Consider the following 27,176-nt stretch of genomic DNA (forward strand, 5'->3'; position numbering starts at 1 on the left):
GGCAACTCTGTTTAAAGTCACTGGAACTTCTGGCGTTTATCGAGAACTGCGAACCAGTTCCAGATGTTTAGTCAGAATTTCGAAGTGACTTCTGCAGAGTCACGTAACCTTGCTCAAAACACGCAACTTGAAAGTTTTAAAATGACAAAAGGTCATGGAAGTCAAATTCTGGCTATGTATATAGGAACTTCCGGCATTTTAACTTCAGCCACTGCAGACTTCCGGCATTTCCAAGCGTGTTTTAGCAGTAATATGGAGACAAGAATATCAAAAAACTATCTATTCGAACAGTACAAAACTAACAATTAACTACTACTTCACTACAAAGTTATTTTTTTTTACAAAAATCAGGCAGCCAGTTATTAGTTGGAAGTATTTTGGATTAGCAAGCACGATTAGTTTTACAAAAGACCTGATAATAATCGATTGACCAAATTTAAAAGCTAAGCATGAAAACAATCACGGAATCGTTTCACATAATGCAACGTAACCCCATTTTTAAAATCTAAATCTTTATTGCAAATTTGTATTGATAGAAAATCAGCCCATTTAGGAAATTAGGTAACAATTTTTTGAAGCCGACTTTGACCTAAAATGTATACCCTCAGTCAAAAGTAGACTTAAATATTTGGCAATAAGCCTAAAACAGCAGTTAACTATACTAAATTGGCGATTTGCACTAATCATAATTTTAAAAGCGAATAGTTTTTTTGGAGGGGGAGGGGGGGGGGGGGGGGATTCCTATATTTGAAACGATCGTCAAGCAAGCAAGAATAGTCCAAATAAAATGTAAGTTCGATTGTATTGCGCAAAACCCATTTAATCCTTGCGCTCAAAATTGTTTGCTTAATGGAAGAACGAAAGAGAAGTAGTCGAAGGAAGAAAGAATAATGTGTTCGATTCCCTGGGTCTTCGCATTTTTTTCTGTACTTTTTGACCCCTTGTATTTGTTGTTGTCTGTACTCAGGTAGATTTACTTCTTGCAAATACAGCAACAGATTGAAATGAAGAGTCCCAGAATGAGAAGCAGAATCAGAGCCAGAAGTATGCTTCCAATGATGTAGCTGAAAAATAAAAACAAACAATCAAAATTGTTAGCCAAAATCTATATACTAATCCCGTGAACACATAAAGCGGCATGTTTTAGAGGCATCACTGAGCAGCATGTTTTAACAGTACTACCACTACCCACGGTTATGCGGTTGCTTAATTGGGGTTAAGGACCGAAAAAGTGTCCTTTAAGGTCCTTGACCGATTAATGTTTCTAAAAGGTCATCGACCGATTAATGTTTCTAGGGTCGTTGACCGAAAATTGTAACAAAAACCGACCCAAAATGTTGCTAAGAGGTCGAGTCATCTATCGAAAAATGCTTAAAAAAGCATTTTCTACCAAAAATGGGAAAGCCTGTTGCCGAAATTTTTTAAAGAAAAAGACAATAACCGGTGTTTCAATAAACAATAACAATAGTACCGGAACAATTATTGGCCAATTAGTTCAGAAACAGGTCTGTGACCAAAAACTTCGTCAGAAACTGGTCTCCGACCGAAAAGCTTCTGGTACTGAAAAGGTAAATCATCGAAATTGTGTCAAGACAAAAAAGGGTTTATGACAAAAAACATTGCTTTTTTTCGTAATTCATTTTCGAAAATTGTTGTTGATGAAAGAGGTTGTATGAAAATAAGGAAAAGTCCCTAACCGAAAACGTCAAGGATTAAAAGATGGATGATGGAAATTTGTTTTGTCAAAGTATCACTGTACGAAAGTATTTTAATACAGAAGAATTTAGCGAACAAAATTTGTCAAGTGTAAAAGACCTAATAGTTGCCAATGCAAAAACCAAAGATAGGTACCAGAAAATTATAAATGACAACACTGAGGTCTTAAAACAAATGCAAATTTTTTAGCGCTCAGTAGAGGAGTTTCATTAAAAGCGCTGTTACTAATCAATTATTGCATACGAAACATGATAGGTATATAAATTTCCTGCTTTAATTTTTTCCGAGGAAAATTCTGATGATGGCATTTAGAGAGAGAGAGAGAGAGAGAGAGAGAGAGAGAGAGAGACAAGCCACGCTAGTACTCTTTACAATGAAAAACTTTACTCCATGCACCGAAACTAAGTCGATCGAAGTGAGTTGAGTTTACGTCTACTCATCTCCGCCTGGTCGCTTAGGCGACAAACTCTTAAATACCGCCCTTAGAACTACAAATTGGTCTCCAAGTTTCAGTGAACATCAAAATTAGAGGCTAATGAGGTTCTAGGAGAACTCCTCAGTGATATAATTGCTCTAGGGCTTGCTTTACCTGTTCATCCGGAGAACCGCATTGAAAAGATAAGCAGAACCTGTTGCGGCTGCTCAAGAATCTCTGCAAAACTGATATATCACAGCCTCTTTCTTGAGCTTTACGCCGGCCTGGTTCTTCACAGGGTTCGATTGACTAAAAATCTTCTCAAAACAATTAGTCGCTCGAACGTGTTAAAGGACTGTAACTTTAATTTTGTTGATTGAAGTTAAGAAAATCATTAGTGATAATCCATGTTCAACCTCGTGCTCAAGTTTGCAAGGCTTCAGCCAGTGTTAGTAATTTTGCTAACGTCTAGTCAAGTAAGTTCAACTAACTTAAAACTCGCAAGATCTTAAGATCTAACAAAACCTAGCAACAAAGACTAAAGTTGTTAAAGAACCAAATTTTAGTCTGTTCTGAGAGCCAACTGCTCTTGGTAACAGTTTCTAATGGTTCTGAATACAACATGGTTTCACTATTCAAACAATTCGGTTAAAGTAAATACTCAATACTTATCATTTATGACATCATCGTTACTTGTTTGAATGGTTAATCAAGAAAGTGATTTAGGTCATTGTTTACATAGTAAATGTCAAGTTACCGCAATATTTACTTTTTGTTGACAGAAGCACGGATGGTTATTACGCAGCTCTAAATAAATCAAATGTACGGTATTTGACCTTCAACGATCACCTAGAGTATCAAAAAATAAACAACATAAGAAATATAAAATAAATGACAAAATATCGAAAAATGCAATTTTGCACCATATAAGTGCTAATAGCCATACTTGTGGGTCTGATGCAAACACGTTCGTTAATTCCATGAGTAGCTTAGTGGTTACCCCAACCGTGTGCTATAACTTCGGGTTCCTGAGTTTTTCCCTTCCAAAAATTGGGCTGGTGTACAAGATTTCGGTCCCAACTTGAAAAATTTTTCAGTTTTGACCATTTTTGAGTTTTGACAAATTCTAAGTTTTTTTCCATTTCAAACGTTATTTCATGCTGTCTGAAGGCTCTTGTTGCTGATTTGAAGTGGCGCCAACAGGACCAAAATAATTGCTGAAACCTTTGAGAGCAATTAAAAATACGCTTTGAGAGAAAAATAGTAGACGCATTTAAAAGAAAATGAGTTTTCGAAAATTTATTACCTTCCCCAAATGTATGCACTTCCTTAAATATTCCAACATAAAAGGGCTCCTAGACTGTCAAAGCCATTTCACAATTCGGTTTTGAAATCCTGCCATTTCTGCCATTTTCAAATAACCTTAGGTGAATTATTTATTCATAAAGTGCACGCATTTATATATTAAGAGAACAATGAGCAGTTTATCCCCTTCTGTCTGCAAAAAATGTGCTCTAATGCAGTGTTCAAAAATTTAACAAACATAACAGACTAAAGATGATCGAAATGCTCAAACGCGCAAGCGGTTGACTTGAGCAGTAGCCACGTGAGGCTTAGGTGAGTGGGGGAAACAGAGGGTCAAACTTTTAAGATTAAGAACCGCCCTTCCATACAATAAAAATTTGTCCTCAAAAAAGTTTCAGCGAAACGCCAACTTAAAAACTAGAAGGGCTTTAGGCTCGGAAAGAGCACCTCAGCCACTTTATGCCCGCCGGGCTTTACCTGTTTATCCCGTTTTTGAGGACGAAATGTTAACAGAGTTTGACGGAAAATGGGTCAAGCAAAAACTGCATAAAAAGGACCATGAGACAAAAATAATTGCTACAAACTTCATTTGAGATAAATTAATAAGTTAACGTCATTCAAAAAATCTCCCTCGTTTTCAAATTTCGCTTGTTTTTTAAACCAAATTTTTCTTATGTCTAGAGAACAATCAAAACGTATTCTTGTATTCAAACGATTTCCGGCAGATTCCCGCAAAACAGCAGCTCTTGAAACTGCTGCCCGAAGTTGGGAATGAACCAGCATGAAAAATGAAAGCAAATGAAGTATCAAAACCTGATCTGATTTGGTCTGCAAATTCATTAGATTTGACAAATATGGCGAATTCAGCCTCTAAATTGGAGGACAATAAGCTTGACACTAATTAGCAGTATATTTACGGAGCTTTGATATAATACACAAAGACTTTAGATATACAGCCTCTGTGCCCCTGCTATACTTGTTTATCCCGTTTCATTTAATTTTGCTTTTTTGACCATGAGCAAATTTTCATAAACGCGTCGAATGAATTCTAAACTCCATCCAGTTGAGACAGTCAGTCAGATGAACTTATAAAAAACAAAAAAAAAGGTTGAACGGATATTAAAGACCAGTCCTGAACTAGAATGAAAACAAACGAATTGTAATGAACCAAATAATAGCATTTTCGTAGCAACATCAAACTTTGACAGACGTTAAAGCCCAAGACAATATATACGCAAATATTCATGCCTTAACTCTGCAGATAACAAGGGTAAATGTAAAAATGAAAAAAACATGTCACAACTCAGAATTCGTTTGATAATTAGTGGAGTCAAAGTTAAAAAAGATCAAATATTTAACTAAATACTTACAGCACATCATAAAAACTAAACGATAAAAACGTCTTTTATTGATTCAATTATGTTAAAAATTGACCAAAAGTGAATGCAAGATCAAACATAACCGACTAACGTCGGGCGAATTGCTCTCAAACGACCGGCGAGCGGTTGGCTTCATCAGTAGCTAGCCACGGTTTATTGAAGCTAGCGCTAGGTTGATTCGACTCTTCAACTTTTAGTTTTCTAGCTTTGTAAGTAAACAAATCAAATAGAAAACTAATATTTAAAAAAATTGCAAAATATTGCAAAAATTAAAAAATCTTCCAGATTTTGAAGTGAAAAGGTTAAAAACTATTTTTTCTCTCCTGAGTTATGTCATGTAACCCATCTGCAAGACTTAAAAAACTTCGTTGGCCAGTAATGATAGTTAAACTCAGAAAAGGACAAAAACACTCAAAAATTTTGTCGAATGGATTCTGAATTCCATTTAGTTGAGACAGTGAGTGGGATGAATTATTGAAAAACAAAAAAAAGGTTGAACGGATATTGAAACCATAGAAAGACCAGTCCTGGAATACAATGAAAACAGACGAATCGTAATGAACCAAATAATAGCATTTTCGCAGCAACATCAAACTTTGACAGGCGTTATAGCCCAAGACAAAATATACGCTAAAATTCATGCCTTAACTCAAACTCATGCCTTCAAATAACAAGGGTAAAATGTCAATTGAACAATATGGCAGAACTCAGAATTGAATTCATTTGATAAGTAGTGGGCTCAAAGTTAAAACAGAAATTATATTAAACTAAATACTTTAGTCGCTGGAACGTGTTAAAGGACTGTAACTTTAATTTTGTTGATTGAAGTTAAGAAAATCATTAGTGATAATCCATTTTCAACCTCGTGCTCAAGTTTGCAAGGCTTCAGCCAGTGTTAGTAATTTTGCTAACGTCTAGTCAATAAAGTTCAACTAACTTAAAACTCGCAAGATCTTAAGATCTAACAAAACCTAGCAACAAAGACTAAAGTTGTTAAAGAACCAAATTTTAGTCTGTTCTGAGAGCCAACTCCTCTTGGTAACAGTTTCTAATGGTTCTGAATACAACATGGTTTCACTATTCAAACAATTCGGTTAAAGTAAATAGTCACTATTTATCATTTATAACATCGTTACTTGTTTGAATGGTTAATCAAGAAAGTGATTTAGGTCATTGTTTACATAGTAAATGTCCGCAATACTTACTTTTGTGGACATAAGCACGGATGGTTATTACGCAGCTCTAAATAAGTCAAATGTACGGTATTTGACCTTCAACGATCACCTAGAGTATCAAAAAATAAACAACTTAAGAAATTTAAAATGACAAAATATCGAAAAATGCAATTTTGCACCATATAAGTGCTAATAGCCATACTTGTGGGTCTGATGCAAACACGTTCGTTGATTCCATGAGTACCTTAGTGGTTACCCCAACCGTGTGCTATAAACTCGGGTTACTCAGTCTTTCCCTTCCAAAAATCGGGCTGGTGTACAAGAGTTCGGTCCCAACTTGAAAAATTATTCAGTTTTGACCATTTTTCAGTTTTGATAAATTCTAAGTTTTTTCCATTTCAAACGTTATTTCATGCTGTCTGAAGGCTCTTGTTGCTGATTTGAAGTGGCGCCAACAGGACCAAAATAATTGCTGAAACCTTTGAGAGCAATTAAAAATACGCTTTGAGAGAAAAATAGTAGACCGCATTTAAAAGAAAATGAGATCTTTCGAAAATTTGTTACGTTCCCCAAATGTATGCACTTCCATATTCCAACATAAAAGGGCTCCTAGACTGTTAAAGCAATTTCACAATTCTGTTTTGAAATTCTTCATTTCCGCCATTTTCAAACAACCTTAGGTAAATTATTTATTGATAAGATAACTTTTAAGATTAAGAACCGCCCTTCCCCACAATAAAAATTTGTCCTCAAAACAGTTTCAGCGAAACGCCAACTTAAAAACTAGAAGGGCTTTAGGGTATGAAAGAGCACCTCAGCCACTTTATGCCCGCCGGGCTTTACCTGTTTATCCCGTTTTTGAGGACGAAATGTTAAGAGTTTGACGGAAAATGGGTCAAGCAAAAACTGCATAAAAAGGACCATGGGACAAACATAATTGCTACAAACTTCATTTGAAATAAATTAATAAGTTACCGTCGTTCAAAAAATCTACCTCGTTTTCAAATTTCGCTTGTTTTTCAAACCAAATCTTTCTAATGTCTAGAGAACAATTAAACTTATTCTTGTATTCAAACGATTTCCGGCAGATTCCCGCAAAACAGCAGCTCTTGAAACTGCTGCCCGAAGTTGGGAATGAACCAGCATGAAAAATGAAAGCAAATGAAGTATCAAAAACTGATCTGATTTAGTCTGCAAATTCATTAGATTTGACAAATATGCCGAATTCAGCCTCTAAATTGGAGGACAATAAGCTTGATATTGATTACTTAGGGAGCTTTGATATAATACACAAAGTCTTTAGATATAAAGTCTGAGCCCCTGCTATACTTGTTTATCCCGTTTCATTTAATTTTGCTTTTTTGACAATGGGCAAATTTTCATAAACTTGTCGAATGCATTCTGAATTCCATTCAGTTGAGACAGTGAGTGGGATGAATTAATGAAAAACAAAAAAAAACGGTTGAACGGATATTAAAAACCATAGAAAGGCCAGTCCTGAATAACAATGAAAACAAATGAATAGTAATGATCCAAAAAATAGCAATTTCGCAGCAACATCAAACTTTGACAGGCGTTATAGCCCAAGACAAAATATACGCCAAAATTCATGCCTTAACTCAAAACTCATGCCTTCAGATAACAAGGGTAAAATGTCAATTGAAAAATATGGCAGAACTCAGAATTCATTTGATAAGTAGTGGGTTTAAAGTTAAAAAAAAATTATATTAAACTATATACTTACAGCAAATCATTTAACATACCCGGCAGATTGCAGGAAAATAGCCGCCGTTGATTCCAATAAGCATGATTGGGAAAGAAAGAATAGCTATTGAAAGAAAATTTTGTACAAAAACATTTTTTAAGTCCGAATTATTTTGATGGCATTTCGAAGTTGAACATACTTCTGTTTCTTAGAGAGAGGCTACAGGGGCTACTATCCATACCAATAAGCATTAGAGAGAGGTAACTAATACTTATAGGAACGAAGGTCAAATAGCGGGCATCTAAAATTGGGCTTTATGGGTTTATTCCGTTTCTAATTCTGACTTCAATTTTTAAACTGACTCTTGTTCATTTTGAATTGCTTTGTTGAGCAACTGATGTTCACAATCACTTTTAGCAGAATGAGAGAAGAAATAAACTAGCCTAGAGAAGTCAAAGATTTCACATAAAATGTTGAAAAAGTTGCAAAATGAGGTAAAGCAAAACATTTTTTGGTTCGACGAAGTAAAAAAAATAGGAGCGCTATAATAGCCGGCAGAGAAGATGAGGGCGGCTATTAAAAATAAACGATAAAAACATCTTTTATTGATTCCATTATGTTAAAAATCGGAAAAAAAGAATGCAAGATCAGTAAATATCAAGACTTGCAAAAAAATGTCTGAGTAAAAAAAGTTGTATAAAATATTGTTCGTATAAAATATACACCATTGAAGAGAGTACTTGATTTCAGAAGAACTTCGGGCGCAAGAGTCCTAATTTCAGGACAAACTCCCGAGGAAAAGACCATTTATTTTCACTTTTAGCGAAAATCGAAGTGCCCTCTGAGATATGCACTGCGATCACTCAACCGTTGAATCATACGAAAGATATTTAAAAAAATAGCCCAGAAAATTTAAAACATTTCTGGAAAACAGGAAACAAACAGTTCCTGTCAACAGATTGTTCTGAGATTCCGAAATATGAAATTGAGTTGATAAGTCATGGTTCAAGAACGTCAGAGGATGAAAATAAGATAACATCGGATTAAAACCAGATAAATGTTGCGCAAGGGCCAGGTGCAATGATCAGAACTGTCAATTTTGAGCACACTCAGACATAATGCAGACTTCTTCGAATTTATGAAGATTTGAATATGGTTCATTTTTCACTGTAGCAAAAAAAAGATTTTTGATGCATATCTCATGAGTAGTAAAACACGGCTGAGGAACAAAATTGCGCAAAGAGTAAGAGGCATTTCGTCTCAAAAGGAACATTAACACCGGAATTTTATGAGCAAGAATGAGACTCGCGTCAGAGACAACCTGCTTAGCTTTGATCTGCCGGCCGCTTGCAGCACCACCATCACACAATCTCAAAGTTAATCGAAGGCTGAACGGCCGCATAATTTTTTGACGAAAAATCAGTCAAGCAAAAATTGCATAAAAAAGACCATGGGACAAATATAATTGCTACAAACTTCATTTGAGAGAAATTAATAATTTACCGGGGTTTAAAAAAATCTCCCTCGTTTTCAAATTTTGCTTGTTTTTCAAACCAAATTTTTCTTATGTCTAGAGAAAAATTAAACTGAATCTTGTATTCAAACTTTCCGGCAGATTCCCGCAAAACAGCAGCCTTGACACTGCTTCCCGAAGTTGGGAATGAACCAGCATGAAAAATGAAAGCAAATGAAGTATCAAGAACTGATCTGATTTAGTCTGCAGATTCATTAGATTTGACCAATATGCCGAATTCAGCCTCTAAATTGGAGGACAATAAGCTTGATATTAAACATTTAGGGAGCTTTGATATAATACACAAAGTCTTTAGATATAAAGTCCGAGCCCCTGCTATATTTGTTTATCCCGTTTCAATTGATTTTGCTTTTTTGACCATGGTCAAAATTTCATAAACGTGTCCAATGAATTCTAAATTCCATGGATTTCAGAAGAACTTAGGGCGCAAGAGTCCTAATTTCCGGACAAACTCCCGAGAAAAATACAATTTATTTTCACTTTTAGCGAAAATCGAAGTGCCCTCTGAGATATGCACTGCGATCACTCAACCGTTGAATCATACGAAAGATATTTAAAAAATTAGCCCCGAAAATTTAAAACATTTCTGGAAAACAAGAAACAAACAGTTCTGGTCAACAGACTGTTCTGAGCTTCTGAAATATGAAATTGAGTTGACAAGTCATGGTTCAAGAACGTCAGAGGAAAATAAGATAACATTGAATCAAAACCAGATAAATGTTGCGCAAGGGCCAGGTGCAATGATCAAAACTGTCAATTTTGAGCAAACTCAGACATATTCCAGACCTCTTCAAATTTATGAAGATTTGAATATGGTTCATTTTTCACTGTAGCAAAAAAAAAGATTTTTCATGCACATCTCATGAGTAGTGAAACACGGCTGAGGAACAAAATTGCGCAAAGAGTAAGAGGCATTTCGTCTCAAAAGGAACTTTAACACCGGAATTTTATGAGCAAGAATGAGACTCGCGTCAGAGACAACCTGCTTAGCTTTGATCTGCCGCCCGCTTGCAGCACCATCATCACACAATCTCAAAGTTAACCGAAGGCTGAACGGCCGCATAATTTTTCGACGAAAATTCAGTCGAGCGAAAATTTCATTAAAAAGACCATGGGACTAATATAATTGCTACAAATTTCATTTGAGAGAAATTCATAAGTTACCGGGGCTTAAAAAAATCTCCCTCATTTTAAAATTCCGCTTAATTTTCAAACCAAATTTTTCTTATGTCTAGAGAACACTCAAACTTATTCTTTTATTCAAACTATTTCCGGCAGATTCCCGCAAAACAGCAGCAGTTGACACTGCTGCCCGAAGTTGGGAATGAACCAGCATGAAAAATGAAAGCAAATGAAGTATCAAAAACTGATCTGATTTAGTCTGCAAATTCATTAGATTTGACAAATATGCCGAATTCAGCCTCTAAATTGGAGGACAATAAGCTTGATATTAATTACTTAGGGAGCTTTGATATAATACACAAAGTCTTTAGATATAAAGTCTGAGCCCCTGCTATATTTGTTTATCCCGTTTCAATTGATTTTCCTTTTTTGACCATGGTCAAATTTTCATAAACGTGTCCAATGAATTCTAAACTCCATCCAGTTGAGACAGTCAGTGAGATGAACTTATGAAAAACAAAAAAAGGTTGAACGGATATTAAAAACCATAGAAAGACCAGTCCTGAACTACAATGAAAACAAATGAATCGTAATGAACCAAATAATAGCAATTTTCGCAGCAACATCAAACATTGACAGGCGTTAACGCCCAAGACAATATATACGCAAAAATTCATGCCTTAACTCTGCAGATAACAAGGGTAAAATGTCAAATGAAAAATATGGCACAACTCAGAATTCATTTGATAAGTAGTGGAGTCAAAATAAAAAAGAAATTATATTAAACTAAGTACTTACAGCAAATCATTAAAAATAAACGATAAAACATCTTTTATTGATTCCATTATGCTAAAAATTGACCAAAAGTGAATGAAAGATCAAAAAATATCAAGACTTGCAAAAAATGTCAAAAAAAAGTTGTATAAAATATTGTTTGTAAAAAATCTACACCATTGAAGAGAATAGTTGATTTCAGAAGAACTTAGGGCACAAGAGTCTTAATTTCAGGACAAACTCCGGAGAAAAAGAAACAATTTATTTTCACTTTTAGCGAAAATCGAAGTGCCCTCTGAGATATGCACAGCGAGCACTCAACCGTTGAATCATACAAAAGATACTTAAAAAAAGTTAGCCCAGAGAATTTAAAACATTTCTGGAAAACAAGAAACAAACAGTTCCGGTCAACAGATTGTTCTGAGCTTCTGAAATATGAAATTGAGTTGATAAGTCAAGGTTCAAGAACGTCAGAGGATGAAAATAAGATAAAATCGGGGATCAAAACCAGATAAATGTTGCGCAAGGGCCAAGTACAATGATCAAAACTGTCAATTTTGAGCAAACTCAGACTTAATGCAGACGTCTTCGAATTTATGAAGATTTGAATATGGTTCATTTTTCACTGTAGCAAAAGAAGCTTTTTGATGCATATCTCAAGAGTAGTGAAATACGGCTGAGGAACAAAATTGCGCAAAGAGTAAGAGGCATTTCGTCTCAAAAGGAACTTTAACACCAGAATTTTATGAGCAAGAATGAGACTCACGTCAGAGACAACCTGCTTAGCTTTGATCTGAAGCCCTCTTGCAGCACCACCATCACACAATCTCAAAGTTAATCGAAGGCTGAACGGCCGCATAATTTTTTGACGAAAAATCAGTAAAGCAAAAATTGCATAAAAAAGACCATGGGACTAATATAATTGCTACAAACTTCATTTGAGAGAAATTAATAAGTTACCGGGGTTTAAAAAATCTCCCTCGTTTTCAAATTTCGCTTGTTTTTCAAACCAAATTTTTCTTATGTCTAGAGAAAAATTAAACTTAATCTTGTATTCAAACTATTTCCGGCAGATTCCCGCAAAACAGCAGCCTTGACACTGCTTCCCGAAGTTGGGAATGAACCAGCGTGAAAAATGAAAGCAAATGAAGTATCAAAAACTGATCTGATTTAGTCTGCAGATTCATTAGATTTGACCAATATGCCGAATTCAGCCTCTAAATTGGAGGACAATAAGCTTGATATTAATTATTTAGGGAGCTTTGATAAAATACACAAAGTCTTTAGATATAAAATCTGATCCTCTGCTGTATTTGTTTATCCGATTTAATTTCATTTTGCTTTTTTGACCATGGTCAAATTTTCATAAACGTGTCGAATGAATTCTAAACTCCATCCAGTTGAGACAGTCAGTCAGATGAACTTATGAAAAACAAAAAAAAGGTTGAACGGATATTAAAGACCAGTCCTGAACTACAATGAAAACAGACGAATTGTAATGAACCAAATAATAGCATTTTCGTAGCAACATCAAACTTTGACAGGCGTTAAAGCCCAAGACAATATATACGCAAATATTCATGCCTTAACTCTGCAGATAACAAGGGTAAATGTAAAAATGAAAAAACATGTCACAACTCAGAATTCGTTTGATAATTAGTGGAGTCAAAATTAAAAAAGAACAAATATTTAACTAAATACTTACAGCACATCATAAAAACTAAACGATAAAAACATCTTTTATTGATTCAATTATGTTAAAAATTGACCAAAAGTGAATGCAAGATCAAACATAACCAACTAACGTCGGGCGAATTGCTCTCAAACGACCGGCGAGCGGTTGGCTTCATCAGTAGCTAGCCACGGTTTATTGAAGCTAGCGCTAGGTTGATTCGACTCTTCAACTTTTAGTTTTCTAGCTTTGTAAGTAAACAAATCAAATAGAAAACTAATATTTAAAAAAATTGCAAAATATTGCAAAAATTAAAAAAGCTTCCAGATTTTGAAGTGAAAAGGTTAAAAACTATTTTTTCTCTCCTGAGTTATGTCATGTAACCCATCTGCAAGACTTAAAAAACTTCGTTGGACAGTAATGATAGTTAAACTCAGAAAAGGACAAAAACACTCAAAAATTTTGAAAACAATTGCAAATTTTAACAAAATCTTGCTAAAATTCAAGACATTAAAATCTTCAAAACCATTTCATTGTCTCAAGAGACTACCCAGTATCACTGTTTCAAGCTTTAATTAGTTTTACTGCCTCAAAAACATCCATAAACTTGGAACATAATAATTTTTCGAAAATTTAAACAATTGAAATTTATAAAAAGTGCTAAATCTGGAGTCATTAAAATATTGATATTCCATGAATCTAGAAACTATGCAACAGCTTTTCATGAAGCCTTGGAGGAGGTCCCTAGGACCCTTGTGCCGGAAAAAATGATGAAAAAATGATGATTCAAAACATCTTCCAAAAAACCTTCCACTACATCTAGAAGCTATGCAGTAACCTAAGCTCAAACTCTAGAGGAGGTTATGAGGCTGTTGAGTTTGGAGAAACCAAGAAGTGACAAAAAATTTCAAAAAACTTAAAAAAAAGACGTCGCAAAAAAAACTGCTAAAATTTGTGATAAAAGTTGTAACTAATCCATGGCCGACAAACATTTCTCAGTAACTCATTATCGAACCCTAACGGAGATTTTTTGTTAAGCTGAAAAACCTGAATATATGACATTAATGACAAATAAACTGACAATAGCGATAGTAAACCGACAACAAATGTTTAAAAAAATAAAAAAAATGCAAGTTCTGTCACTGGAGGTTTCTCCAGTCTTGAGGCTGGAGAAAACTAAAAACAAACAAAAACCTGGAAAAAGCAAGTTTTATAGAAGAAAATTGATAGTTTGAATTTGTCACACTAAAAACTGAAAGTTTTTGAATTTGTCACACTAAAAAACTGAAAGCTAATACATGGCAAATAAAATTGTTTCAGTAACTTATTATCAAACCCTTAAGGACGTTTTCTGGCCCCTGCCTCCTGAAAGAGGTGGATAATAAAATTAAATGTCCAAAAAATTGGAAAAATTTGCACGTTTTGTCAAAAAATGCTAAAATTCATGATGTTAAAAAGTTGAAACCATTCTACTACCACTAAAAAAATTGTGCAGTAACCTAATACAAAACCCTAGAGGAGGTTTCTTACACCTAGGGCTGAAGAAACGCAAAAAATTTCAAAAATTTGTGAAAACTAGTATAAAATTGGTGTTTTTAGCGATCGGTTGTTTGTCAGTAGGCACGGGAGGCGGGGGGGGGGGGAGGAACACCGGGGGTCTGATGGCGAGGGGGTTGGGCAACAGTGGGGTGGGGCGCAACATCGCGGTGGGGGGGGGGGGGGGTTGGCCAATGGGGGGGGGGGGGGAGTCAACAGTGGGGGTGTCGTCAACCTCGTCTAAGAACCGCCCTTCACAACGTAAGTATAAGTCTCCAAAACAGTTTGAGCTGAAACAGAGCTGAAAGGCTCTAAGAGCACTTAATGCCCGCTGGGCGCTACCTGTTTATCCGTTTTTGAGGACGAAAAGTCAAAAGCGTCAGACGAAAAATCGGTCAAGCGAAAAATCGCAAAAAATATCAAAAAGACTTGCAAAAGAATGTCTGAGTAAATAAAAACTTTGTTATAAAATATTCTGTTCGTATAAATTATACAGCTGAACTCCGTATATAGTATACTGTTTTTCCATCAAAGAGAATAATTGATTTCAGAAGAAATTAGGGCGCAAGAGACCTAAATTCAGGGCAAAATCCCGAGAATAAGAAACAATTTTAGTTTCACTTTTAGCGAAAATCAATTGCCTTCCGAGATATGCACAGCAAGCTCTCTCAACTGTTTAATCACACAAAACATTTTAAAAATTAGCCCAGAAAATTTAACAATTCTGGAAAACAAGAAAAACGTTTCTGCTCAACAAATTGAATTGAGAAGTCAGGGTTCAAGAACGTCATACGATCAAAACCAGATAAACGGTGCGCAAGGGTCACCTGCAATAATCAAAACTGTCAATTTTGAGCAAACTTAGACATAATGCTGACTTCTTCGAAAATAAGAAGATTTGAATACGGTTCACTTTTCACTGTAGCAAAATAAGATTTTTAATGCAAATCTCATGAGTAGTGAATAAAGCTGAGGAACAAAGTTGCGCAAAGAATAACAGAGGCATTTCGTCTCAAACGGAACTTTAAAGCCAAAATTTTTATGAGAAAGACTAAGACTCGCGTCAAAGAACATGCTTAGTTTTGATCTGACGCCCGCTTGCAGCACCACCATCACAATCTTAAAGTTAACTGAAGCCTGAACGCCCGCATAATTTTTCAGTGGCGCAGCTTCTACCCTGATGCGTTGAGCAATCACGAGCTTCATCAATTTCCTAAAGCTATTGGTTGCAGTCGGTTAGGGTTGTTTGATAAACTTTGTCGCAGTACGAACTCATTCCATTTGAAATCTTTGCTAACGAACTTTGTCCCTTAAATTTTCAAGATGGTTGTGCTGTTCAAGTCTTCTTTGAAATTGAACTGTTGAAGAGTGCTTATCACATTGATGACTGTCAAAAAGTTTACAACTCTGTGGATGGCCTATAAATAAGTTTTTCTCAAAAAACTTCCGACAATGTCTGGATTCCGATATCGTTGTTCCAGACAATTCATGGCCTCGTGGTACAAAGGTTAATTATAGGCAAAGCCTTCTATTGGTGCCTTAGAAGTCAAAACTTAACACTGTCATTGTTTTGTTGCAAAATATGGATACCATGGGTCCTTCATTCCAGCTACTGTGTTTCTGGTTGTCAAAGATTGTTGGGCAAGGTGCGATGGTACTCCAAAGCTACTAACATTGTCATTGTAAAGCGCTGCTGTTTTGCACTTGATTGGTAGCTAAAGTTTTAGTTTAACTGTTTGAATCTTGCTGTTGATTTTCTGCGTTCTTGTAGTCAGTCATCTTCAACAGTCGATGTTTCTTCTATCAAATTGACTGTTCTTGGTCACCTTTGCTGACAGGATTGTTGTTTGTTGCTGATACAGAAGTGTCCTCTGGGAAGAATGATTCTGAATTCGGTTTTTCGTGTCGTCAGTCTGGTTCTAAATGCTGTTGACGTCGTTGAGCTAATCTTTACGCTGTTGATTATCATTACCATTAGTTCGATCACCATTTACAATAGCACACAGTGCCAAAATATTGAATCTTAGGTTTCGAGATTTTTTCCTGAACAAAAGTTCAAATGGTATAAATTTCAACTGAAACTTGGTAAAGTTTCAACTTAACAGCCACGGCATGCGAAAGCAATGGTTTTCCAAAATATAGCGAAAACTAAATTCTAAACACGTTGAGATCTTGTAACAATTGTTTCATGTGATGAGTTCCAATAGATGAAGTGGGAGTTTGCCAGGCTGCTGCACAAAGCAATGCGCATACAACGAGTTTAAACAGAACGCGTTGCTTAATTGGCAACCAGTGTAGGTAGCTGTTTCAGATGCTGTGAGGTTGGCGTTGAAGGTGACAATCGGAGGAGCAGAGTTCATATACGCACAGCAGAGTTCATTATTCGCTAAAGTCGAGCTAACAAAAAGCTTGCCGGACCATAACAAAGCAAACTACAGTACTTTACACAAAATCTAATAAGCTCTAATTAGGACGGATGTTTTAATTTGATCTCAATTTGACCACACTTCACGGATATATAAAAATGAACTCGAACGAATCGAAGTTGACATGTCATTGCCGAATACGTTGACAATCAAAATAACACTAGTAGTTTTACCTCTTCTGGGTAAACACAATCCGAGACACATTGAAGACAATTTTTCAAAAATTTACATCCCTGAACGATCCTATACTCACTCTTATCCGTATTCAATGTAAGATTTTGCATTTTTGAACCAATATTGAATCGAAACCTAAATGTCATAAAATATGAATGGACTGAGGGTCAAATCAAACAAAATGAATAAAGGTATCATCTGCGTTAAAATAATCTAATTTCAGTTCTTTCTGTTTATCTTTTAAAGGCAGCAAAGAAAAAAGTTCAGACCCTAGTAGCATCACCAGTAAAGCATCCATTTATGATACCCTGTTGCAAACATTTCCACAGACAGTTTCTGATGACCAACGATGAGCACTCGATATTTTTCGTGAGATTATTAGATTCAAGAAACAAATGGTTTTGCTCTTTCAATAAATTTTGACAGGAATCTTAAAATTGCCACAAGACGGTTAATCGACATAAACTCAGGATACAAGTCAGGCTTCTTAAAGAGCTGCCTTCGAATGCTTTGTTTGAATTGATTTAGAAAGTATCCTGCCTGAAATGTCCAATTAAATAAAGCAATGAAAAAACCCAGAGTAACTGTCAAAACTATTTTACATAGCGTCGTTGGTATTACAACACTTGGTGTCCTAAATTTCGGAATTATTTTAAATCACTCTCTAAAAACTTGAAAATTGTTCAAGATAGTTGTATGAGATATATCAAAACTTAGACGGTGAGGTTAGAGGTAGAGAAACTAATACTATTTCGAGTTTCTCGTCAAACAAGTTCAAATTTTAGGCCAGGCATCTAGCCTTGGTAATTTGGGTTCTTTCGATAAACTTTCTCACACCCTATTTTTGACTTTTCCAGCATTTGCACCTCTTTGCCTAAAAAGGGCACGCATTATTAGCCACAGATTTGGTTTTCAGATGATGATTTTTGCCGACGTAACTAACTTCCTTCATTAAAACACTGATCAAAAACATTTTCAGTATTATTTCTATTGATCGGAGCCAAGTTTTTGCAAAACCTACCGTGTCAAAAATTCACCATTTCCTACACGATGCCTTCTTCAAGCCTACACTTTTATGCTTTAGCATTGCACAACATGATCGAAGTCTGTAACGAAGTTTACATGAGGTTCCAAGGTTTCAATCTCGCATGTTCAAATGTGATCAAAAGTTCCACCACTTTTGTGAGTAGGCACATTATTTTGCTATTGAAAACCAAATTCGTTTGAAAATGAAGTTCCATTTCCAACGTAACATTTGATAGCAGCATAGAAATATTAATCTCTTAAAATAATTAAATTGAATTACAACAGCGCTTCTTTGACCCAACAAATGACGCTACCTCAATTATGCAGACACGAATATTGGTTTTTCGTCGACGGTATATACAAACTAAGACAAACCAATTTGCTCAGCGTAAGTTCAAGAGAAGCCAATCCCGCATTTCACAACATGCTTGAATAGTTTAGGCAGGTTCTCCCATTGTACCGCGATAATCCTTAGCCCTTTTTTTCTATTTGCGCTAAATTAATAATAACCGTTAGGACCACACACTGGAAGAAAAACTTGTTATTCGAATTATCTTTGATCCAAGTTTCTGTTGAAACTATAAGGTTAAAATACTTAGCTCTAATGACATTACTTATTTGCGAGATCTTGTTGCGGACGGATTTTGCATTATACAAAAAAATTTACATGGTCGCGGACAGATTAAAATTTAGTACTCAAGTATGTGAGGAGACCAGCCACTCCCTCACTTTCAGATTTAAGAAATTCTAGAAAATTGTTTTCGAGCCAGAAATCGGGAGATTAAACTAGACCATTATCGAAATCTAAAACGCAGTGCAAGGAATTCATAGCAGACTTTTCTCCATACTTCTTGTGATATACAGCTGATTAGGTTCTTTATTCCTGCAGCAACCATTTATATCGTTCGTAGGAACAGAGTCTTTGATTGCACTGATTGTCGTCTACTGATTAACATTTGGGCCAAACTGAGAAGTTTTTGGTTTTTTGTCTTGAGAATACTTGTTAGCAACCAGGTTCTCACTGCCTTCAGCTTTTAGTTAAGTTGAATTAACAACGCGACGTGTTGTCAGTTCGATTTATGCAAGCAGCCAAGATACGAGTATTCAGGTTTCTTCTGAGAATTTATTTCCGTGTCAGTGCGTGAATTAAGGAAATTAGCAAATCTACTTTTTTCTAACTTGATTTCAAGAGCAGATATTCGATCAATTGCTAAAATCTCTGTAATAAAGGGTGGTTAACAACTCGGATAGGACCAAAATACAACTCCCGTGCACATTGTTTGCGAAGTTCTAAGTCCAGATCCATGAACACATTTAGCTTCACATGGAACATAGATAACAGGTTCTTGTTCTGTTGCAGGCGCCGGGGCAAGCGTCGGTGATGAAGCCGTCATTATTTCGGACCTATTATTACAGTCAAGAGGCTACAGTAAATTTATCACACTAGAACCTAACTTTCATTTGCTGTTATCTGCCGGAAACTAAAATCCGCAGTAATGCGAAATCAGTTCATAAGAAGTTTTATCGAAATTTCAATGCGTTTCTGCTGTCTTCTCATTTACTGTTACTGCTGCACTTTTGTTTCCTATGTCAACAAAGTCTTCCATTGTTTGCAAATTTTTGTTTATGCTCTCCACCTCAATTTCAGTTTTGCGTTAATTTATTGCGTACGGTTGGTTTTGCGTACGGGTGGTTGCCTTGTTCCAGTTGGCCTTGTTGTCAGGCAGCCTGCTTTCAGCTGGCTGTTTGATTTTTTAAGACTTTTACCGGTGGGGAATTTTTTCGGTCCTTTGAGTTCTGATTCCTGCACCTTCCTTGATCCTGTTTCTTGGGTTGCACGTTCAAGTTTGGTAGCTTGGTCACCAGAAAAATGTGCGGGTATTTCACCATCAGGTGATTGCGCTTATGTGTGATGGTCGTGGTGCTATCGGAGAAAAACACGGCTTAATTGATCCTTTTGGCACGATATGCAACTTTTACAAAAGGAAAAGATCCCAACTTTCACTACCAAAACTCAAAACTAGAGCTCATTATCGTCATATGTTTCAGTAGAACGTACGAAACTGCGAAGCGACTTAATTCCGTCAAGTTTTTCCAGTTCATCGCATTCTTGTGGACAAAGACAAATCGGAATGACTAAAAAACTGCAAAAAATTTCAAAAATTGACGAAATTTAATTTAGATTTATTTAATTGTGAGAAATTCACGATCAGATCCATAGTGGCCCTCGCTTTTGCTACGCGACGATACAAAAAGACTTCTTTCAAAGTCGCATATTTGTCCGCAGAAATCGTGAACCAAATAAAAAAGTGTTCGTTTTTTGGTATCACAACACCACTAACCCTCCAAAACTTCTGAAGAATGCCTCCAGACCCTCGTCTAGGTAGTCCGATACCTCGCAGCATCTACCACCCCAGCAGCAGAATTGCTGCGTGTCTTGGTTGCAGTCATCGTTGCTCGCACACGTGCCCGATTTGCCACCAGTTATATCGCTGAACAAACCACCAACAGCTTCTAAAACAGAGCAGATAAATTCTCAAAAATATTGGTATCCGGTTGAAAACTGCACATATGATTGCAACGGCAGACAGTAACAAAGTTCTTAATTTGCATACTTAGAAAACCTCGCAATTTCAAGACATCGGATTTCAGGTAAACGGACAATTTTCCATTAGAAATTCAACAATTTAACGACCAGATTTCATGAACGTAACCGACTAACGTCGGGCAAATTGCTCTCGAATGACTGGCGGGGCAATTTAATTCAGAATTAGATTTAATTTAAAGTCAGAATTAGCGGGACAGTAGCCTAGATACTATTTAATGCGCGCAAAAAAATCCGACCATGGAGGGGTTCAACCCCCGAACCCCGGCGTAATAAACTGAAGCATTATCCATTCAGCAATTGAAATGGCATATCGGATCTTTTCTGTTTGCGCCCCCTCCCAGTACGTTATGCTCCCCCCAGTTACAGAGCACGTGTCATTACATAGTAAATCATTATGTAAAAATATGGCACGTGCCTCTGGGGGTGCAAATAATATGCACCCACTAAACTGGGGGGGGGGGGGGGGGGGGGCACAAACGGTTTGGTTTTAGCTTTGGTCTTACAATCGCTTTGGTTTTAGCAAGAGACTGAATTTCTAAATAAGAGCTAATTAGGTCAAGCAACAATCAAGAAGTCAAGTGTGATAAAAGTCACTAAAAGAAGTGAAATCTAAAGAATGTTCTAGAAAAAAACGGTCAAGCATAAATTTTGCAGTTTTACAAGACACACAAGTTTATAACAATTGCTTCAAACTTCGTTCGAGAGCAATTAATGAGCTTTTCAACTGAGAATGCTTACACTGATGAGAGGTTGAATTAGCCATTACTAATAAAATTCGTATCCAAATTTTTTTTGGATAAACATCAGGGAAAACAGTTTGCAGAGAATTAATTAGTAATTAGATAAAAAGCAAACTACCTAATACAGAGATTATTTATTCAACTCTATCTTTAGCTATTTCTCTGATTTTTCTGAAAACAGTTGAAATCATTTAAAGTGCGCAAAATCATAATTTATGAACATTTAAAGAATCACTTTTAAGTTGACATGATTGAGAATTCAGCATTTCTATCGTTCGAAAAACCCGTGTTATGTTGAAGCTACGCATAATCAAAACGCTACGGTAAGCATGTTAAAATTATTTTCAAATGTAACTTAAAATAAGTGGGGGTATTACAGCGAGAGGGAGGGGGGAATGAGGTAAGAATATTTGGGGGTAAAAAGAACGCTTAAATATGGTAGCTAACACGCTTAACAACGTTGTGTGGTTGAGGTTATGGAAGTAATAAGAGTAGGAGCAGTAATACCATTGTGTATTATGGTCAATAGAGTGGAATACAATTAACATTGAGAGGATTTGGGCTTTTCCATAGCCAAAGGCTGCCAAATACTGGCTTGCTGCCACGTATCCCAATATAGAAAACCCTAGTCAGTAAACCCGCCAGCCCCACTGTAATTCGCTTCGTTGGCTTTCAGGTAGCTGATAAAAAGGAACATCAGATTAGCCTCAGGCACGTTATTTTTACTCCAACAATCGACAGAACCATTGTTGCTTCCCTGAAGGCTGAATGTTCACAACATTGCAAAAATATTTGCGCATCATAAATTGAGGATAGAACAGAACACACCCATTGAAGGAAAACTAGTTGGAAGTGATATGAAGACTTTAATACCGTAAAGGAAAAAGGATAGAGAAAGAATTTGAGAAGGACTTCAGGCTTACCACGAACTCAACATGATCTCTAAACATCAATTTGCCATTAATGCCATCATTCAAAACGAACAGTATTTACAGAAAAATCCTGCTAACCTTGACGTTGCTGAACAGATCAGTGCATAGTTTAGACAATCATTGAATATTTGAGAGCATTCTGCTGTTTGACATACAATTACCAAACATGCACCAAAACTTTGATATTAATATTGCGGTTCCCCTTTTATTCAAAATTTAAAACCGATGTGATTAAGCAGCGTCTGAAAATAATTTTCAATCAGACCCTAATTTCTAAAATTATTTTCATAATCCATTTTCATCGGTAACCATATATTTGTAATAGGCTAAATGAATCCGCAAACTTGATCGCTGAAAGTTCACCGACTGCTCAATTATTTTTAAAACTTCTCCATTTGATAAAGCCTCGCGAAAAAAAAACGTTACGTTTATCTTTCTGAAATCTTTACATGCCTCCTTTAAGCTTTTTCGCGGGTCATCAATTTTGGGGGGGGGGGGGAATGTTTGCGGCGCACAATAATAAAAATCGATATAATACTAAAAACAACTATCATAGCTGACAGATTGTCAGAAAATGCCCGCACTAGCTTCGTAGACCTGCAGTATCGAAAAGATTGCTGCTTGTAATAGCTGCACTCAAATACACCTCAATTAGAGTGAAACCCACTCATTTGACCTTATCTCTTTGAATTAAGGTCAAGAAGTCAATTTAAGAGAGAACCAAAATTTAATCGAATAAACCAAAACATACCGTCCAATAAGAGTAAAAAACTACGTCACGTACGCAATTCAGTTGAAATTGCATGAAAGAAAGAACAAAAAGCAGATCTATGTTAACTGATGAATGAGTAAAAACAATTTCTAAAAAATCAGATCAAAAAAATATAAAAAACAGAATACCAATGTGAAAATGCCGCATATGAACAACAACCACTAGCGAGAAATGGAAATTTGTTTGAAACAAAAAACTAGGCCTAGAATAAAATATGAATGGATTGGGAAAACCAATAAAACATCCGATCCACAAAATCGAAAAACCAGTAAAAATCAAAGTGAAATTGCCGCATGTGAACAAAAAACCATTAGCGAGAAAGCGAATGTTTCGTCATACACCGTTTTCTCACTCTACTTAAAAAGTAGAGCAAAAAAATTTACGCCGCAAAACCACTCGCTTTTTGGCTACACTTTCTGTTTCGGTGTGTTCAAAATCACTATTCCAATTTGACTTCAAAAACCATGAAAAGGTGTGAACAGATCTTTAAAAATCATAGCCGGAAGAATTCCGAAACGACTCGAAGAAAACAAAGAAACAACCCATTCAGAAAACTAGTATCTACCTAAACTACTCACCAGAAAAGTATTTGAAGTGAAAAGTTCTTTAAATTGAACTAAAAAACAGAAAAGAGTAAATACTTTTTTATATTACAAGGTCGCATACAGTCATACAGAAATCATTAAGACAAATAAGAGTATTAAAAATAGTAGCGAAATAATAGAAAAGTCGTAATACATTAGAAAAGGTGTCTTAGAACATAGAAAACACCAAAAACTGCAGAAAGTTATGAAAAATTAAACATAGCTGGCAGATTGCCAGAAAATAGCCGCAATAGATTCGTAGATCGGCAGTCTAAAAAAAAACAGTAAAAAAGACAGACCAAAAAAATTCGTCTTTTCATTGAAGGCTGATCTGTTATATTTTGATTAAAAATCTGTATAAGTTATTGCTGCCTCTATTAGCTGATCTCAAATAACTTTTATTTAGACTGACACACACCCATTTGACATATCTCTTTGATTTAAAGTAATTAAAGTAATTAAAAGTCAATTTCAAATTGAGGAAGTCATTTTTGAGAGTGAGGTAAGTCAAGTGTGACCAACAATTTAATCACGCGCATGAACAAAAAAACTTGCTCCACTAAGAGCGAAAAATGACGTCACATGCAGTTCAGTTGAAATTGCATGAACGAATGAACAAAAAGTGGCTGTGACGTCATATGGTCGTAAAAATCATGACGACGAAATAAAAAAACATAGCAGGACAAGTCCTGACATACAAATGAAAGAATTTTCATTGACTAAACAGAAAAACTAGACCTAGAATGGACTATGAGTGAATTGAGAAAACCATTTTAAAAAAAATCAGAACAAAAAAATAAGAAATAAACAGAAAATCAATGTCAAAATGCCGCATGTGAACAAAAAACCACTACCGAGAAACCGAACTTTTGTTCAAACACCGTTTTCTCACTCAAGTTTAAAATTAGAGCGAAAAAAATTCACGCCGCAAAACCACTCGCTTTTTCGCTCCATTTCCTGTTTCGGCGTGACCAAAATCACTACTCAAATTTGACTTCAAAAATCATGAAAATGTGTGAACAGATCTTTAAAAAAAGACAGCGCCCCAATACAATTCAAATTCTTTGAACTGTAAAAAACCAGGAGAAGGCCAATAATAGCCCCAGCTATCGCTGTGCGGCTATTAATAAAAAAATGTCTTAATTTTTCGTCATATTTCTTAACATTTTGTAACAAGAAATTGTACTCACTTAGTATCTAATAACTCCGTAAGTAATGGGCAGCGTCTTTGCAAATCCCACTAAGGGAAGTAAAACAATACAATCAGCAAAAATTGGCTAAGATTTGCCTAAAATTCAGCAAGATAGCTGAAAAACATGCAAATTGACATAAAATTCAAATTAATTACCAGAAACCTACAAACCACTATCAAACAACCCCTTAAATTATTACAATATCATAATCAAAATTCTTAACAAAAAAATTTAAAAAAAAACTGTTTGCAAAAGGCGCACAAGCACAAAAAATTTTGCTCGTTTACCGAAAAATTTTTCACATCTCAATTTCTCGCTCTCTCGAAAATACAGGTATGCACAAAAAACCACTTTTTTCGCTCCACTCTTCAATATTGTTAAGCACCCAAAGCACTCCAAGCAAAATTTTTCACCCATTAAATTAAATATACAAAGAACAGTAGGCTGTTGAATTCTAGTAACTCCTGTAGTTACTCCTATAATTGACACACTTCCCATTTTCCGTCTATTTCAATAAAAAGTTGCGACGAGGAAATGTTACTGCAGCTTCCTTAAGCAAAGAAATATTACACGAATGCTATCATCTCCGATAGTATATACTCAGGCATTAACATAAACTGTGCTGTCAAATACGAACGTGGAAACATGTGCTCCAATGCACAATCAAGAGAGCTCTCTTGTATTCACATACCCGAGCTCACAGAACCTTTGAGCTCGTTTAAACTATCGAAAAATAGTATAAATATATTTTTCGACAGGCAAAACTAAACCCCAGGGTTATAGATTTACATTCAAGTGTTCAAAAACAAACTGAACTTTCAAATAGATAGTGTAATAATTCTTGTGCAGTTAGTATAGGGCAATCAAGTAGCTCTTTGCATGCTTGAGATCTCAAATACACAGTGCCGATACATGCTGAAAATACACGGAAAATTTGTGCCATTGTGTCCATAGTTTCCTAATTTCTTATTGATTAAAATCCAGCAGCAATAAAAAAATTACTTACTTCCAACTGCATCCGCAGCATTTCCACCCTTTTCACCAGCAGAGCAACAGTAATCCAGTCCCAATCCGTTTGTACAACACTGCGTATAAATACTCTTGGTAAGGTCTTCTTCACAGGTCAAGCAGAGGAAGTCAATTGCTGAAATAGAAAAGGCCTATATTTGAAGTCAAATTGGTTTACGTGAAATGCCGAGCAAAATCAAATCTTTTCCGCTTGTGCCCCCAGTACGTTTTGCACCCCCAGTTAGACATCACGTGTCATTGCATAAAAATCACTATGTAAAAAATATGGCACGTGCGTCTGGGGTGCACAATGTCAGGGGATCTGCAAATTCTATTGTATTTCCAATTTGAGACTAGAATTAAAAAGTAAATAAAAAATTAAAGAGATCAAAATTAAAGAGAAACAAAATAAAACAAAACGAAACAGACGCAACTCACTGTCTTTCTTGGCTTGACTGTGGACTATTAATGCCAATAGCAGGGTGCACGCAAATTTTGTCATAGTATTGCACATCATTTTTCTGAAAATGTCCACATTGTAACATCTAGTTCAATGGCAGATGTCCTCCAGTCTCGACTCTATTCGCCATTCCCCAATATAACCCGAGAAATGTCAAGAATTGCTTTCGAATGATAGGCGAAACAATTTAATTCATGGGCTTTCAAAAAATATTGGACCGCACCGGGATTCGAACCATGGACCTCCCGATCCCTCGTCAGAAGCACTATGGCCACTCGTCTATCAAGCCCTACTTTGTGCTATGCTGCATTCTGATTTATTTTTGCAACAAGCTTTACTTCGGAGTCGGAACAATAGAGATCAGTCAAACATGGGGAACGAAAGCGTAAAAAAGTCAGTAATTAATTTTATTTGTTTGAGCACCATTTAATAGTAGGAGTTTGCCAGGCTGATGTAAAGCGATGCGCATACAATAAGATTTTTAACAAAATGCGTCGCCTTATTCGCAATCATTGTAGTTAATTCAGGTACGACAAGGTTGGTCTTGAAGGTGACAATACAAACATCAGACGCGCGGCAGAGTTTATTATTCACTGAAGTTTCGCTAAAAAAAAGTTTGGCTGACCATAATACGGCGAATTACAGCACTGGACACGTGATATCAAAAAAAGTCTAATGAAGGACTGATATTTTATCTTGATCTCGAATTGACCACACTACGGAGATAAAAAAATGAATTCGAACAAAGTTGACCTGTCGTTGCAGAGTAAATTGACCATCAATATAACAACCTAGAATTTCAACCTATTCAGTGTAGTCACCTGAATAAGGGCTTCGAGTAACAGAAAAAGTTAAATGACCAAGAAAAGATCTTTCTTGCACACCATGCTTCACTTTAACATCACCAGAAAGACATCTAT

At 35.9% G+C, this 27,176-nt stretch overlaps 1 protein-coding gene across 1 annotated transcript; it reads right to left on the reverse strand.

Moving 5' to 3' along the window:
* Window positions 1-946: 946 nt before the first annotated feature.
* On the reverse strand, window positions 947-26,349 carry LOC142354765 (uncharacterized). The gene is made up of 4 exons (XM_075407149.1): window positions 26,235-26,349; window positions 25,795-25,932; window positions 20,302-20,473; window positions 947-1,064 (listed from the first exon to the last, which is right to left on the reverse strand). The coding sequence occupies exons 1-4, from the start codon at window positions 26,311-26,313 to the stop codon at window positions 974-976; spliced, it is 480 nt and encodes a 159-aa protein (XP_075263264.1). The 5' UTR covers window positions 26,314-26,349; the 3' UTR covers window positions 947-973.
* Window positions 26,350-27,176: the final 827 nt, after the last annotated feature.

Source organism: Convolutriloba macropyga, chromosome 15 (assembly GCF_964194025.1).
Source record: "Convolutriloba macropyga chromosome 15, txConMacr16.3, whole genome shotgun sequence".
In the NCBI taxonomy this organism is placed as follows: domain Eukaryota; kingdom Metazoa; phylum Xenacoelomorpha; order Acoela; family Convolutidae; genus Convolutriloba; species Convolutriloba macropyga.

Bases quoted from the DNA above. Each gene is read 5' to 3' on its own strand.
- LOC142354765 (XM_075407149.1), bottom strand. From the start codon at position 26,313: ATGATGTGCAATACTATGACAAAATTTGCGTGCACCCTGCTATTGGCA. The intron at 25,933-26,234 runs GTGAGTTGCGTC...TTTCTATTTCAG, and splicing joins CAGTCAAGCCAAGAAAGACA to CAATTGACTTCCTCTGCTTG. The intron at 1,065-20,301 runs GTTAGTGGTGTT...TTTATTTTTCAG, and splicing joins TTCTTCAGAAGTTTTGGAGG to CTACATCATTGGAAGCATAC.